Source organism: Astyanax mexicanus, chromosome 3 (assembly GCF_023375975.1).
Source record: "Astyanax mexicanus isolate ESR-SI-001 chromosome 3, AstMex3_surface, whole genome shotgun sequence".
Lineage (NCBI taxonomy): Eukaryota > Metazoa > Chordata > Actinopteri > Characiformes > Acestrorhamphidae > Astyanax > Astyanax mexicanus.
The window spans coordinates 41,602,053-41,620,498 of record NC_064410.1 but is presented as its reverse complement, the minus strand read 5'-3'; the positions used below and the strand labels follow the sequence as shown (position 1 = coordinate 41,620,498).

General features: G+C 37.2%; 1 protein-coding gene across 10 annotated transcripts in view; it reads left to right on the top strand.

Annotated features, from left to right (window-relative positions):
• The window catches only part of adgrb2 (adhesion G protein-coupled receptor B2), a 522,385-nt gene that overhangs the window by 341,802 nt on the left and 162,137 nt on the right, over nt 1-18,446 (top strand). For all 10 annotated transcript variants that reach the window (XM_049475339.1, XM_022683130.2, XM_049475336.1 and 7 more), the window contains exon 15: nt 3-46. In XM_049475339.1, the coding sequence (XP_049331296.1) occupies nt 3-46 (44 nt within the window). The remainder of the gene's footprint in view (nt 1-2; nt 47-18,446) is intronic.

Here is an 18,446-nt window from a genome sequence, read left to right as displayed (position 1 = left end):
AGGGCACGTCAGATCCGCAGTGTGTCGTCTGGGACCAAAGCAACCCGTAAGTCTAATTCTATACACGCTTTTACACACACTTACACACACACACACACACGCATACGCATACGCTCCTGTTGTATGAGCTCTTTATGTGACATGTGTTTGTATTCCTATCTGTCTGGGGTTTTTTTTTCCCCATTTGTATGACACACACTCCCCCCCCTTCACTCACACACACACAACAATCACACTGTATGCAATTGAGGGGAAGTGTTTGAATATCTCAGATTCATTAACAATCAGGAATAACAGCAGTAATGAAGTCCCTGACATCGTGTTAATTGAATTACTGAGAGTGAATGTGGATTCCATCCTCTCCTCCAGCAGCACAATATGAGGCTGACACACTGCTCCATATTCGTGAGACAGGTTGACTCATATAGTGTCTGAAATCGTGCCGCGCAGGCGTCCATAAGCACATCAGCCTCCTCCTCCTCCTCCTCCTCCTCCTCCTCCTCCACTGCAGTTCTCTCCCTGAAATACCTCTGCTAATTTGAAAGCAGCTTTTCTTCGTTTTCTGGAAACTTTCATATATTGATTCTTGTGAAGGTTTGCTCCGAGTGCTTTGAAGTTCTCACTAACGCTACAGCAAGTAATGGCCACACCGCTTACAGTGATAGTTCCGCAAAAAAAATAAAATAAATCATTTTCACACTTCACCCTCAGCAAAAGTGCAGTTGATCAGCATGCACGTTTGATGTCTGAAGTTGCTTTTTAAGTTTTTTTTTTAAAGGCTCTATAATAAAAACAAATAAAAATAGTTGTAAAATGATTATTCACACCTGAGGGACCTGATCACTAATAATTATCTAAAGGCATAGCCATCCACACCTAGCTTTCTGAATGCATCTCCTTGTGGGGCTTATGATCAGATTTCTCATACAATTTCTCTACACTGAAGGAGGCGCCGGTTACTAGGGAAGGGTATTGTTTATTTATATATATATATATATATATATATATATATATATATATATATATATATATATATATATACCTTTTGATACTTTTCAACTTTTCAATGCCTTTTTCAAAATTTTGAAAAAAAAAAAAAGAAAAAAAAAAACTATGATTATTCTCGCACAACCTAACAGCCAACATGAGTAATCTCATTCTTATGCTGTCACCATGAGAGACTCCAACTTTTTGGATCTTGTTGGAACAAACAGTGAGCATGTTCGTGGCCTTTTATTAAGAACAAATACATTGCTTGAGCCTAAACTACAAAGATTTTTTCAATATTCCATTGTATAAGTGGTGTCAATCCCTTAAAAATAAATTATAATCATGACTTTTTTTTAATGCTGCTAGTTCCCTCTATTTTTGAAAGGGTTGCAGTAATAATGGTGTAGTGTAGTTTGGGTCTGGAAGACTAGAGCTTTCTTTTACTGTATTATAATATCTAAGGAGAGAGAGGGGGGGCAGTGTGAGCGTGAGTAAAAGGGAGAGATAGATCAAGAAAGGGAAAGACAGTGCGAGTTAGCCAGAGACAGAACGAACGAGAGAGAGGAAGAGACAGAGCGAGTAAAAGACTGAGATTTTAGCACAGAGGCGGTGTGTGGGCAATTTGAATTTTTAAGACGCAGCATGGACTTTCCGCTTTTGACGCATTTATGCGTGTTTCATGCAAAGTATCGAAAACAGGCAACACATTTTTTTAGACCTTTTGGGACTCGGTAATACTTAGACTTTTTGGTTTGTGCCTTTTTGGTATTGAATTTGGATACCCAGCCCTTCCTGTTACTGTTAGAATCTTCCAGTTTTCTTCGCATTAAGTCCTCAATCCTAAAATAGTAGGTACTTCATCCATTAGCGTGTTAGTGTAGTGTTGTTAGATCATTCACATGGACATTGGACGGTATGATCTCATGGTTATTATCCACCTAAAACCCATACTTTTGTTTGTTTTTCTTTATTTCTCTTAGCTATTTGAGATCATTAGTACCAAACACAATATACCTAACCTCATGTGGGGACAGTAAGTAATTTGAACATTTAAACATTATCATTAATAATTATTGTTAAATAATTTAATTCTAAATAACATTACATTGTTATTTAGAATTATTAAATAAACTAGTTTCAAATATAAAATTCAATGAGGATTTTTTACCTGGCCCATGTTTCTCTCTGGACTGGCTGTAGAAACTTTTGACTGGGATTTCCACCATCTTGTTTTCAATCAATTGAGTGTAATGTTGTCATGTGTCCACTAGATGGTACGAGCTGTATCAGAACGACGCTGAAAGTCTGATGTTAAGTGAAGTTCAAGGGTTAACTTCATCTAGCACTCAGTATTATATGTTTACAACTAAGGCTGTATCTCTGAAAACATTTTGTCCTTTGAGTTTTAGAGCTGTGAAATTGACTGTGGGGGGAAGGCAGGTAGGCGTTCTCTGCTGCAGTGCTGTTAGCCAATCAGAGGCGATATGTTTGCACGTATGAATATTCATGAGCAAGAGCCGAAATCCTGTCTTTCTTCAGAGACGACTAATTCAGTCATCTAAAGAAGGGCTATACCGAAACACCACAGAACTTTTTTCACAAAAAAACAGCTTACGTGGCATTCATTCATACTAGAGGCCACAGCTAGACATTTTAAAATAAATTAAAAAATGATGGAATGTATTGTTGTGCTTGTAATCACTGTATGGGCTGAGTGGTATACTCTTGAGAGGGGTATCTTGTTAGTGAAGAAATCAGCTGACATTGATAAATACATTTCATTTTTATATATAACAGCGACAGTGGCTGGATTAGTAGTCTCCAGCTTTGTCACAATGCTGTAGTCCTGGGGACCAAATTTCACTTATTAAAATATTTTTGTTAGAGTTTTTTTTTTTCTGAATAAAGGCAGCATTGGCCAGAAATTTGCAGGAATCCCCACTGACTTATCTGCACGTTGGACATTTTACTGGCAGTGTTCTCTCCAGTCACTCTTTTATGTAGCTGTCAGCCCATATTTTAAGCAAGCGTTTAACCTCTCCTTCACTTCAAGAACTCCCGCGGTTCATCGTTTCTGCAAAAGAGATTGAAATGCCCTGTCATCTTACACCAAAATTGGCCTTTTTATTTTGGTGTGGTCCACCAGAAAAGAACAGGAACAGGGCCTTCCTGAAGAACACTTGATTTTTGCCTGATAACACGTATGCATTTAGTGTCATCTGAAAACAGATGGAGTGTTTACACAAAAAAAAGATACTGAACAGTTTAGCAAAGTTTTCCTAGAGGTATGCAATACCTACATTAATCTTTTGAGTATAATAATAAATAAGATAAATAATAATAAGAATAAATTTAATAGAAAAGAGTGAGAGTAGTAATATCAATGCAAGCGAAATCGCAAAAACAGCAAAAACAGCAAAAACAAAATCATAAAGCATCATGCACTATGGTACTATAACATAACATCAGAATTTTAAAAAAGACATGACCGAAGATTGTCAGTAGTAACGAAAGGTTTTTGTAGGTATCATGTATTTATTTTTCCTGGAAAAGAAAGCTACATTTATTCCTGACTCTTTATTTAGTTTGGAACAAGAATTTGTGGTACTTGTTTGTGTGCTCCCCTGTGTAGGTGTGTGTGTGTGTGTGTGTGTGTGTTGTGTTGGTGTGCTCCCCTGTGTGTTTAAAGCATCTGTGGCTCTACTGATTGTAGCTCATGAAGCAAAGGAGATGGAGGGAGGAGAGAGAGAGAGAGAGAGTATGCAGAGCTACCTGTGTGCGCTACCTGTGGAGCGGTGAATTCTCATCTGTGCTAGACACACACACACACACACGGCTGCTCTGGTATTTCCTCTGGAGCAACTCCCCGCTGACACAGCACAGCGCTCGCATCATTAATACACACCGGCCGCGCAGCACAGCAACAGGCGGACCTGGCTAAGCAGGAGAAGAGCAGGCGCTAATTACTGAGGCAGAAAACCTCCCCTATCTGCAAACGCGCAAAGTCGATTAACACAAAACCCCATTACCTCTCCTGCCAAATTACATTCCAGATCAGGCCGTGATGAATGTGGCGGTGTGATTAAAAACAGGCAGGTTTTTTTTTTTTTTATCCCTGATGTACACTCAAACATAGGAACACCCATACGGCCAGATAATAACAACACGTGGGTGTCATAACCTTGTTATAGGTGAAAGGGGATATATACTGTATCTCCATTTTTGTCCATTTTTAGTTACTACATAAGTTAAAGTGGCAGTCCATTTTTTACGTTTCTAGCTTGAAAGCAGTAGCATTTTTGAGTGGAGAACGGACATAATATTGAGTTTTATAATACCAGTGTGCTGGAATGACCATTCCTGCTAAGCTTATTATATTTTAATTTTAAAAACTGGGGGGTCAGGTCGCTTTTTGCTGAGTTCTTCTGGCCACGTCACCCGTCTTTACGTACTTACATCACACGTACAGCCTCTAAAAGACGATCCGGCTCAGTTTTACTGAATGCGAGCGGCTGGTGGAGCACTGGAGACTTCAGAAGGGGGAAATATTAGAGTTCAGTAGCTCATTCACTCAGTAAAAACAAAAAGTTTGTAGTTGAAGTGAAGTTTCTGACTGAGTGCTCTCTCTCTCTCTCTCTCTCTCTTTGACTAAACATAACCTGGAATCATATTCATCCGCTCTGAAAGGAGAGCGCATCACACCCGCCCAGTTTGAAATGATTCTTCCACATGCTCGGTGCAGTTATCCATTCTCACCAGAGAGAGCCCTAAATCCCCCAAATCCCAAAACTTAGACATCAGCTTTAAACACACAAATAGTTCTGGATCTCTGTACAAATATTCAAGCTACATGGGATAGATTATTACAGGACACCTTTAGGAACCTCTACAGCTTGAGTAATACATGTTACATATACTCTCCACATACTTGAGCTACATATGTGTAGCTCAATGAATATAAACTTGAGTTGCTTATATTAGTCTAAATGTTTAATCACGTATTGTTCCTGGAAACCCCGGTAATCTTTCTTCTGAATAGCATCGCAATTCAACCATTCTTCTCCTGGGTGCAACTATTTTTGCAACTATTTCTTTGACGATGTGTCTATTTACATATATACACACACATATACTAGGACTTTATGTTAAGCACTGCGCACCGCCTCATTTAGCAGTGGGCCTTCGCCTACTATATTCATTTTCTCATTGTTTTGTGTCTTTTTAAAATTATTTTACTTCCTTTTTTCTCATGCAATTAGCAGTTCTTTAACAATTCCCCTGATAACAGCTTTTTAAGATAATGAAGATAATCTCTCTGAGGATCTCTATGTGTGTGTTATTGTTTCTCTCTCTCTCTCTCTCTCTCTCTCTCTCTCTTTCACTCTTCCAACAGTCTCACAATAGTGAAGCCTCTAATCACTGGCAGTTCCGTGTAGTTATTGCACTTTGCCTCTGCATAATAATGCCATAACAGCGCAGCCTCGTTATTCCTTTGAATCGGATTATTCCGAGCACACACTCGCTCTCTGCCAGCTGACGTTCATTTATTTATGGGAACTAGTCGATGTGGTCTCATGGTGACTAGTCTCTTTGACTCTCTGACAGCACTCGCCGCATGCGTGCGTTTCCGATCGGAGCAGAGATATGACCCAGTATCTCGGCATGGATCGGCCTGCCTGCCTTGTCAATGTGTACATATTTACAAACTATGATTTAATTAAGACTCTGGTACACACAGTTATGTACGGCAGCACCCAGAACTTTTTTTTTTTTTTTTTTTAGAGCTGTGTTGGTGTTTTTTTGTACACCCTTAATAAAGATAACTCATTGACAGTGGACAACGAAGGAAAAAGGAATCTCAGAATTTGCCCGAAATGTATACTTCCCTTAATTTAAGCAATAGAGCTTTATACTGTTCCTAAATATTAATTTCAGGTTTGTTCCTTGGTCTCTGAGCTTCCAGTTGTATTGTAATACTGTAATGACTGAAAGCTACTGCCAGTACATGAATACAGTACGCCAATAAAAATGCACCCAAACACACTTATCAGAGTTTCCACTCCATCAGTTTTCCATAGCTAACACGCTAACACGCTCCAATCCAGACTGCTGCCTTGTTTATATGTTAGCTAATAATCCATAAATCATATCAAACCCCAGAACCTAGTAATCGAACCAGCACAGTGCAATCTATCTGTTATCAAAGATTTGCAATTAATTCAGCTCGGAAAACTCAGTAAGCATCGCCACCATTTCGGGCTTCATAATAAAAGCCCCATTGCAGATAATATAAATAAAAAAAAATGTTTTGATTTCATTTGGACTAAAATCACTATATGGTCAAATGTCTAAATTATATAAATAGTTGCATCTCATTTTAAGCAAGGCTGGAATATTTTATTATTATAGAGCAAAACAGTTCAATAATATAGAAGAGAATAAGTGTGTGCAGCTATACAAATTGGTGTAGTGTTTTAAGAGCTTTTAAGTGTATGCCAGTAATTCATCCATTCATTAAATTCATTCATGCTCTGCAAATAAAATTCAATTTAATTGTTTAAAATACTTTGTTGATTAATGCGAATGTATGATATTAATTTAGACTAACTAATCACAAAGCATGTAATCACCTCACAGCACAAATATTTATTCATATTTGTTATTAAAGTGCTTGAAGAGCAACATTAATTCACTAGTTTTCTGCACCATACTGGAAATCGTTATTAGTAAGGTTTGTTTTATACACTTGGGACACAGACCTCTTAGCATTGTGTCTTTTTGAGTGCTTTAATATAGAAATATTTGCACTTCGGCATTGCTAGTGATACTGGGAGTTCATATTAAATATATTTTCTTATTATTTGCTCCCTATTAAAAAAAATAGAGTGGTAGAGAAGGCTTAAACCTCCTGAAGGTCCACCACCATGCCATCATTGTTGGTTTTGTCCTTTTGTCCATGCTGCATTTGCTACCTACACCATTCCACATTCAAGGCCTTTACCAGGATTCTGTATGCACCCTCCTGTCCACCTCTATTACATCCCAGAAAAGGAGCGAGTGCAAATCCTTGAGGAGTCTCTCTGTCTGGCACTCTACCCTGTAGCCTCACAAGCCGTGGTCCGCCAGTCAGTCTATTATCCGTGCGATAAAAGGTTCATCCACTTGCATCACTTGAAGCATATCCCCAAGCAGCTTAGGCCGGATGGTGTTGAATGCACTGAAGAAGATGAGAACCGTGATCCTCACAGTGATGCCTGTCCAGCTCCTGCTCTGTGCAGCACCTACCCCAGTGCTGTCTCGGTAGCCAAGTGACAGAGGGCACGGGAATGCGTTGACACAGTAGCATCTTCATTCTCTGTGATGTAAGAGCCACCAGTGGAAAGTGAAGAAGTGAAAACTTTAGGTCACACAGTCTTTCACATAAGTGATAACTTCCCCAGGCTTTCCCAAGCTTTTTCTTGCCTTGCAGTTATTCAATATACAGGTTCTAGGCTCTGGTGCCAATGCCATCCAGTTCTTTAGCCTTATTCAGTTTAGTTTCCAGACCCCTTTTTTCGCCTGGTCAGTTCTGGATGTCAGTCTGGTGATGTAACACAGATTATGTGGTGAAAGAGATGAGATGGGTGGTTGATCAAAAGTAACACAATATACTATAAGACAGAATTCTCGACTCTCAACTTCTTTTATTTCCATTTGTGGGCATGATGTCCTAAATAGAAGTGAATTTGCATATTACAACCCATTCGGCCTATGGCCATTTAGCGCGCCCGTTCATTTTACAGTGAACGCTGAAAGCAATTATAACAGACGTACAGTAATTCAGATTTAATGCCCATTAACTAAAGCTGGCTAATTCTAATGGATTTAGACAGCTTGGACAAAATAGTCATGTACAAACACATTTCAGCACGTAAAACAATGCAAGTGTTGTAAGTGAACTCCAGGAAAAATAAATAAATACAAATAAATAAACGAACTACAAGAAAAAAGCAGATTACTGGCTCTTCAAAGCCACAGTGGGTCTCAAACCACAGTGGGACCACTGTAATCAGGTCCTCGAATAACATGAAAACGTGTAGCACAAAGTAAAGCCTTTGCTGCCGGATGATAAATTGCATTTGATCACAGTGTCATAATGGATGCTCTGTACCAATGTATTAGCGCAGTGATTTCGGTAATGCTTCCAGTGCCGTGCAGTCATGCAGCTACGGTGGGTGGATAGGGATAGCTAAATGGACGCTATCTGAGGCGGCCCAGGCTGTGTTTGTTCTGAGCTAATTTGTTTTGAGTAAAGCTTTGCGAGGCTGCTTGTGTGCGGAGGGAAATATCGAGCGCCGTTATGAAAAATATTTTCATCTGAAACGGTGCTGTGCAGCCATTCCTCCGCTGCTCAGGGCAGTTCCTGCCGCAGCGCCGGCCGAGCTAATGCTGCGTTCGTGAGCGTAACGGGCGGATATGTCTTTATAACGGTCAGATAATATGAAAGATCAGGCCTCCATTCAATATGCAGCAATTCAATCATTCTTGTGTGGATGCTTTGATCTTTGAATCGATAGAAAACTAGAATTTCATTAGCTCGATAATAAAGCAGAAAGAGTACCAAGGGAATCTGATGGTATATGATAGAATGACCCCATTCTGAATGAGACCTGAAAGAGAAAATACTGTATATATACATTTTCAAAACCATTAGGTAATGAATAGGAAACATAAAAATAAAAAGTCAAGGAATTTTGATTCGATTTTGTAGTGACCTTTTCCCTTTTTAAATGTATTTAGACATATAGTACAGGTATTTCTTTCTGACTATAAACTGGATTTGAGAGCAAATGTGAATCAAAAAAGGTTACCTAAAAAGACAGATATGTGGAATATGTAGAGAATGTAAGGGTTTGGTGAATACTGCAGTCCTATGTGTTGCAGCCTCATGCTCTGTAGTTTATCCTGTCAGTTCTAATGAGCTCACGATCAAATGAGCCACTTAAATGTGCTATAGAGAATGCATTTGTTCAGTTTAGCTTGTTCTTTGGTGTATAAATGTATGGGTATGTGATTTCTCATACTCATGGCAAACCCTGTTATTTTGTCTTTAAAATAAAACATAAAAAATAATAATAAATAAAAAATGGCAATCGGAGCTTCCTACTGTGACAACCCACATATTTTCTTTGAGGTTTGAGGTTATTGATATTGATTGACTCATTACGTTATATATTTTGGTATATTTTCCTAATTTATGGTCAATGCCATATAAATCGCATACTGTATACAGTAGCTGAAGTTAATTTTCATTAACAGCAGTGTGTCAGACTGTGTATATTAAAGGCAATTATATGTTTGGCTTTTTGTTTGGCTTTGCAAATCTCTGGAATTTCATATCACATATAACTTGGAGAGGCCTTAAGGCTGCAGCCATATTTGTAGATCGTTCAGTTGATTGTAGTTTTATTTAGACTTGTAACACAGATTGTAACACAGACATTTCTTTTTTTCTCAGAATGTGTGGACATGTCAAATCCAAACTTTGCAAATCAAGATTTGAGTCATATTCGTATTTGTTCCTATAGTACGCACTAATACCGTTAAATTTTTTGAATATCATAAACAATATAATACCCTGAAATATCATGCCATATCACCAACCTCTTATTATCACATCAGGATACAACTTGTTTGCTGTTTCTAGCAAGAAACTTTTTAAGAAAAATTCATACTGTTCTCATTTCCCCATGATATATCTGTTAGACACAGATTATATGGGTGCAGTATTATTTATTTTACTTTAATCCTGGATATATGGAGATATATGGAGTGCATTATTATTTGTATCATGACATTCTTGATCATTGACTTCTGTTACAAAATCTGATTAAATTCTTGTATTTTTAATATCTCAGTTAGGGTGTGCAATATGTATGCAATAATAAATAAAAAAAATAAGTTTGTTGCAGTAGTGTATTCTTGAAATAATTATTCTAATTCAGTGTTTCGTCATATTGCCAAGAATAACATTATTGTGAAGATACCATGAAATATTGTGATATTATTTTAGGGCCATATCACCCAACCCGTAGTGGTAAGACTGGATTTTTGCTTGTACAAATGCACTTAATGTGGCGTAACCATGAGCTGGTTGTCTCTTTTTGTTAAAAGGCAGAACTTTGAGTTTAAAGAACACTTCTAGTCACATTTTAACCAGTGACCAATTTTCTCATGTTTAGCTTTGGGGAGATGCCATGCAAAAACGAATTAATGTATGCATTTGAACAAATTTACTCTCATTACAGAATAGATTACATTGATGAATATGAACTGTCAAAATAGCCAAATCGAATCTGATTGAAAAAAAAACTAAACAAATGGAAATGGAGGTACAGTATATGGCCTCAATTAATATCAGTTACATATGTTGAGTTTATGAAGAGGTGATCAAAACACATTCATGTGTCAAAACATCGTCCAACATTTATATTTTGCCACATCGGAGCGGATCTGTGGAGAGTATACAACGCTTCCTGCTGAGTGGGGTTTGTTTAGCTGCTTTGATCCAGGTTGTGTTAATATGGCAAGTGAACCGACACAAACCTGCTCAGGAGATTTTGGTCAGTTTGTGTGTTTTGCACACCAGGGTTCAAATTACAGCGTTCTCTTTTAGGTCTAATGAACCAATCAGGGTAGGCATGAAACAGAGCAGGCACACCAGGGTTGGTTTTAATTGAATCAAACTTGGCAACACACCCTAAACAAGTACAGAACAATAGCGACATTGGTGGGAAATACGGTGCTCATGCCAGTGAGGTAGCGGAATGTATTCAGTATCATTCAGGTGAGAATTTATTTATTTATAAATACACAGAGCTGAGAGACTGCTACTACTGCTAATCCCTTAAAAACTGGCACAATCATAGATCAAATATAATTTAAACTGTTGTGCATGTTTGCATAAGAAAGAATGGTGCGTTTTAAGGAAGTGTATCATCACCCTAACCATAATATATTTTAGTCAAAAGCTTGTGGACACACCTCTATTAGCTGTCGACCCAATAATTTAGTCTGAAATTTAGACAAAAGTAATAAAATAAAGAAGTACATAATATTAGCCAAGCACATTAGCCAATACTCAGCAAGAAATCAATTTCTTGAAAAAACAATACCTATTCCATAGAAGCATCTTAGCTTAGCACAGGCTAGCGACAAGCCAAGACACGCTCACCCTTAGCCAGCTGTGCTGGCTCGTCAATCCATCAGTTAACTCAGCTGCAGTCTGATAGCTGGAACGTAACCAGTCAGGCTACGCTAAGCTAATGCTAAGCTAAAGCAAGCTACGGTTACCTAACCACATTCCTGCAGGCACAGCTAGCCTGCCAGCTAGCTAACCAACACCATTCAGTAAACAGGCAGAAATGCTCCCAAACTCACAGCTTTTACATAAAGACGACTCCGCTGAGCAGGAAAGAAGAGTTTTAGCATAATTTTATGGTCCTAACATTTACCAACCCCCTTAACTGTCACTGTTTTAAGCTTATTCCTAAATTTGATTTAAAGGTAACGTTCATAGTGTTGTATAAACCTATATAACCAGTTTTGTTACAGTTCACTTTTTGTGGAACTACTTTTTGGCGGAAGGCACAAAAAGCATAATTAAAGCATATTCATTATGATTTAATAATTAAAGCATAATTAAAGCATATTCATTATGATTTAATAATTAAAGCATATTAAAGCATATTCATTATGCTTTAAAAGCATATCAAAGCATATTCATTATGTATTTCTTGAGGTTCTTTGATTTATTTTCTTAAAAAAATAATAATAATAAAATAAAAAAACTGTTGTATAAAAGCAATAGAACTCTCGAGGTTGTGTGTTTTTGCGAGTAACATCACGGCTGTGATAACACACTCCCTCTTTTGTTCTATTGCTTAATTATACATGACAACACCTCAGCAACCACCTAATAACACTTTAGAAACCCCACTAGCATGATGACTTTCCTCGATTCTTTGCACAAACAGCAAGCTGATTGGCTCTTTTATTTATTTATTTTTTTTTTTTTTTATTTATTTTATCCACTACATTATATATTATAACCACCATTTGACATGATGCTCAATGCCCCACAGCTCTTCATTCTCTCTGAGTGTTTGTTTAGTTTGATGATTTGAGTTGAGAGTAAGAAGTAAGTATAAACGTGAAGGCTGTGGATGTAAAAGGTCAGCCGTGGGCAGCTGTTTCATTTAGTCACACATGCACACACACACACACACACGCCTACACACTCAGATTTAGCTGATGCACTTTTGGTCAGCTGTATCTGTCAGACTGTGTTGTTTCTTAGCGCTGCGTTAATTATCCTCTGCTGCTCCGAGTGACCTCACCTCGGCTGCACATCATTTAGTTTTTTTTTGGCTGACCTTTGTTTGAAGTGAGATGATGCTCTGCATGCATCCTTTCATCTTAATGCCACCTCCCCCTGCAGCAGCCTCCTCTGCCCCGCCTCCTTCATCCCCCATCAGCTCAGCATCACTTCTTTACCAGAGAGAGAGAGAGAGAGGAAAAGAGAGAGAGAGAGAGAGAGAGAGAGAGAGAGAGAGAGAGAGTCTTGCACTTCATTTCACTTCAAATCAGTATAATGCAGCCTTCCATACACTGAGCATGTGCAGACTGTAATGTAGTTAGAAACATTTTGGCATGCTCAGGTGACCTAAGGCTAGGCCTGTCACAATAATTACATTATCGACTTATCCTACAATATATGGATGTAATCTCCATCATGTTTGCTGACCTCAATTTCGTGTTTGATTTATGTGACATAAATGAGCCAGTGTGTTGACTTTGTTTAAATCGTTGGTTTTCTTTAAATTATGTTTTGGGTATGTAGAATATTCAAACATTCATAATCAAATATTAATAATTAAAAGTGCAATGCTTTTTAAAATGCTATTAAAATACATCAATGTGCAATGTCATTGCTATGTGGAACAGAACATGCAAATCTGCTTGTTTTATGAATACCATTTAGTATCGTTTTAGTATCAGTATTAAGTATTTAGTATCACTGTATGCTGTATTAGTATCAGGTTTGGGGAAAGGCAACTGCTTTGGCAGCCCTTGCTTTAAATAATTACCACCGGTTTGATGGGATTTGTATCTGTTTTAAATGTGTGTCTTTTGTGTGCGCAGCATAGTTGTGTAAATGCTCCAGAATCCTCTGTTCACCCTGTCATTAAGGGGTATACTTTATCCCCTTTAAGAAAGTAAATGTTGACACCATTGACTTCCATACCTTTAGAATGTTTTAATTCAAGGGATTGAAGACACTCCATTTTTTTTTTATATTGATTTTACTTTAGATTTCTCATATTGTCTCTATATTTAGCTGAGGTAAAGCGTAAGCTGCCCCTAATAATAATAATAATAATACACTCTTAAGATAATTAAAATTGTTTTTAGAAAATCTAAATGCATAATTTAAATGGAACAAATTCATCACAGAAAAATGTTACAAAATGTACAACTCTAGGTCAACAATGTCAGAAATCGCACAGCAGGGAGATGCAAAATTTTTTTTTTTTTTTTTAATGAAACAGAAATAAACCAAAGAAATAAACACAAAAACAGGATGAATAAACAAACAGGACTAACTAACAAAAATCAAGAAATAAACTTAGACATGGAACGAGCAACCTAACCAACGTACAAGAGCAGAAAAACAAACGCTGAAACAAAGGATCTATATATAAAAACAGAGGAGGGCAGGAAACAGGAAACACCTGGGGAAAGGTAACAAGGGAGGGTAGAGCTACAAATGACACACGTGGAAACAGAAAATACTAAGGCTGAGACAAGGAAAGCAACACAGGGCCATGTGCTAGGAAGCTGGGAAAACATGAGGAGGCAGCTGGGAAGACAAGGGGAGGACATGGAACAGGATAAGAAAGTGACTAATGTTTTTAGTAAAAATGCCATTTTTTTATTTGTCCATACAAGTGAAAATGTAAAGCTCTATATATGTATAAATGATATATACATATGATTAATATAAAAAATACAGTTCATAAGTCATATTTGTTTAAGTTTTGAGGCTCACAAGGCATAAAGCATCACTGAATTTTAATGCTAAACCTCTATTCTAAGCAAGAAGTGACTGTTTTAATAAAAAAAAAGACAAACATGCTAATTCCACATCAGCTGAACAAGATGGCTACTGCTGTACCTTTTTAATCTAAATGTTAAAACTAAATAAGAGATGTAGGACTGGAGGAAGATGATTGAGGATTTTTGACTGGTAGAAGAAACATCAATACCTTTGTAGATGGCATGACATACATGGTGGAAAAGCAGGATGGTTTAAAGGCCCTTAAAAGGAATGATCAAGAACAGAAAGAAAAGATGGAACTTGGTTTAACACAAAGACATCAAAGATTTTACGTGAACAGGGAAGAACACTACCTTTACTGCTGATGGTAATGATACAGAAGTGGTGGACAGCTTTTACTAACCTTCTACCTTCACTTTTCAGTCCATATCCACACCACTGCAGATTGGCATTGAGCAGAAAACAGATAAAGGAGCTTAAAAAAAAAGATAAAAGATCTTCCACTGTCATGACTTATCTTTACAGCAGCAGAAATACAGGTGAACTGCTTGGGCTGTGGTCACTTCTGGGAGTCTTAATGGAGCTTTTAGTTAAAGCTGAAAAATAAAATAACAGGAGAGAGGGGAAAAGTATTGATGTGTACGTCTGGCGGCGACTTTTAAGAGTACTTTTAAGAGAGCAAACAAAACAAACAAACACATCCTTAATCGAATCAAGCCTCAACTCACCCTTCAAGCCCCGATAACCCAACTGAAGCTCTTATTTTTTTTTGACATTATAAGAAGGACTTGTTCCCTGGAAAAGAGAGCTGTGCTTGAAAGTGCTGAGGATTAAAGAAGTAGAGGACAGATAGCAACAATGTAGGTGGATAAAATCAGTTTTATTTCATTCTTAGTTTAATTCCACATATTGTCCAATGGATCCACTCACCTTACCTGCATTTGTCAGGCTTTAATAGAGCTGCTTGCCCATGAAAACTCTTTTCATGAAGCTCTCTACGCTATGCTGTTCCTCAGCTAAGCTATGAAGACCACAAAGTTTGGAGGACTGTAGAAGTTGACTACAGAAAATTGACATTTACAACAACGGTGGAAGACCCGTAAAAGCCGGCCACCACTTTTGTACCATCAGTAGTAAAGTAGTAAACCTAGTTACTTCTTTTCTTTCTGTTCTTGATTGTTCCTTTTAAGGGCGGATTAAGGGTGAATTTAAGGCATAATTACAGTATAAATTATGGGAAATATATATATTTAAAATCATAACAGTGTGTGATGGGAAAGGCAGAGTTGTTTTCCCTTATTCGCAGACAAATGCTTGTTATCAGGGAAGTGTAAAAGAAATCAATATATGAATTTATTACGAGATTAAGTTTTTGTGTAATACTATATTGATTGTCAAAAACACAGTATCCAAATTATTATTTTTTTGTGTTGTATTTAAAGCCTGATTGCTAAATAGTAGTGTCGTACACTGTTTTTAGATCCCACTGTTACGATTGCATAACACGTCAGAAAAACCTTTACTCTGTTGGTTGTTTTGTTCTATGACAAATTTTCTAAAATTTTATAAAACAAAATATAAAAAAAATATTGCCAGTATCACAATATAATGAGTCGTAAATCCTATATCATAATATGTATTGTACATATTTTGTACAATATGTTTTTATACATGTTTTGGCCAGTGCAAAACATTTGAAGATGTTAAAAAAGTAATTTAATGTAACTGTGCATTACCTCATGTGTTTGCAAATCGTCGCTGTCCAATGAAAAACAAGTATCTAAAAAACAGCAACTTTACAGGAGAGAGAGAGAAAAAAAACTTCTAAACTTTCAATGAAAGTCGATGTAAAAAGAGTTTATTTCTAGTCATTTTGAAGTATTTCTATTGGTCTGTTTATTAATAAATTTTGGCACAGTGTGAGGGACAGTTTATCTGTTCAAATTATGTAGTAAACTAAAAATCAACAAAAATTAAAGGGGTTCAGAATCTGATTTTTAGAGGATTATTAGAGGAAATGTGAATTCAATGGCTGCTGGATGTGCTGAAGAAAAAAAAAGTTATTTAGACATTGCACAGATATATAAGCTGATATTGTGATGACTGGGCTGGTTAGTCGCCTTTTCACTACTGAAATTATGACTCTAACTCTAACTAAATTTTAGAGTCAGTTTTGAGAAAGGAATGCACCAGATGCATGCTATTCCTGTATCTGTATAGGTTATGTCCTTGCTTGGCTCCTTGGATACTGGAATATTACATCAGGTGATTCCTGTCACCAGTGGAAATGGCTGATCTTGCACTGTTGCTGGATTTAGCAGACAGAGCTGTGCTGAGCGAACGCGTCTTCAGATATTGTGCAGGTGGCTTTTGACTACTGAATGTGTGCAGTATTTTAGAGGCAGCTTTGAGAAGGTAGTCCACCAGATCTTTGCTATTTCTGCACCTGCGCAGGTTCTATCAGTGCTCTGCTTCTAGATTGACTGGAACATTACAGCAGCAGGTGATTGCTGACAGATCAGGAATTTCTCAGCCCTTAATGAGCCACATAATCCCTGGATAGCATAATCTGTCTAATGCCATCTAATAACTATATCCACTCACCTAGGGTGAGCAGATAATAATAGAAGGTGCTGATTTGAAAGCACCTCATTCCAAGGGCGTCCTTTATTGGTGGTCATTGGTCATTGATTGCTGTGGATTATGTTCCTTTTTGTGGAGTAATCATAATAAAACATGCATGTGTGCTTATTTTGCACTGGTACTGGTATTATCTTACACACATTGAGGCTCCAAGTGAGTAAAAAGTACTTTATTTGACTTTATCTTGACGGTTCACATTCACAAATGTAAGTGATCTGTATCTGTGTGTAATGTGAACAAATCCGTTCCTGAAACGCCTCACATGTGCACATTCATACCTGTATAAACATTGCCTTCTTCACCAAAAACAAAAAAAACTCCTATTTGAGAGACGACTCGTAGCTTTAGAAAGTGAAATGTGCTGGTCTGAAGTTCATGCTCAGGTCGAGGAGGTGAGGTGGTTTGCTTTTGCTGTTTTTGCAGCTATAGCTGCACAGCTGCACCAAGAGATGTGTGGGTACGAGAGAGAAACACGTAGCGCAAAAGCAAAAAAAGACATAAAATGCTTACAGTAAAATTATAATACATTTAATGAATATTTACTATTAACTATATCACTATTATACATCAGGCGTACTAGGTATTTACTAAGAATTGATGTTAAATATATGTGATCTATTTACATTAGAGTACAAATATACTTCTTGTTCCTGTCTTTTGTAAGTAGCAAACTTCTAGTATATACTTTGTTGGGTATGAAATATATATTTAAATATACTGTACTACAATGTTTAGCATGTTACAAATTCCCTTTAAATTTGTTGCATGAATTAGTATTCAATTTGCTGTCTAAAACTTTTGATACATTGTACTGTATCAAACTACTGTAACACTTGTTTAACTTTGCTAAAAATGTACAAAAGTATATTTGGAAATAAGTGTTTAGGAAGTTTACTGAATTACATTAAACTAAAAAAATGTATTTAATAGTTGGTCTATTTATATAAAATACACTTTATTGTACTTTTTAAAAATGATCAAAGTTTACTTTTTAACATTTGATGAAAGCATGATATAAATGCACATTTAATATATTTTAAGTGAACAAATAAATCTGTTAGTATATCTACAGCATACTTAGACATTTCTCAGTATGTTTTAAGTACAATCAAGTCTATTTTTTCCACCATAAAAAAAAAAAAAAAAATCAGATGAGTCTCTTTAGCCTGGAAACGTGAACATAGCCTAAGATACTGACACTATGGCTTGAAGGACATGAATTTAAATCTTAGGTCATGTTGCTTCACCATTAGTAGCTGGAGCCTGAGAGTAGCTAGCACATCCTTCTGTTGGCTGTCTAGTTAAATGCATTGGCAGCAGTTTGTAAAAAGATGGATGCTGACTTCACATGTATTGGAGGAGGCGTACGCTTGTCCTGTCTCCCTGAGTGTCAGGAGCATTTTAATTCAGATTTCACATAATATACAGGGTAAATAAGGCTAGCTAGGCCCCTCTCCTTCTCTCTCTCTCTCTCTAGGCCGTTAATTGTCAGCTGGTTGTAGCGATGCTGTGCCCTTTTCTCTGTGCTGAAGAGTAGTTGGCAGTTCTGTGTGAAAAGGACACAGCTTTTATCGCTTCAAACGAGCCAGAGAGCGTGGGGGTTCACACACGCCGCTTAAGAGATGCCAGACAAAGCCCCATCAGCTGTTTGCTCACTGTGGAGGATGAAGCGAGCAGCCATGATGATGTTGTCTTTGTGTAAGCCCATCTAAGA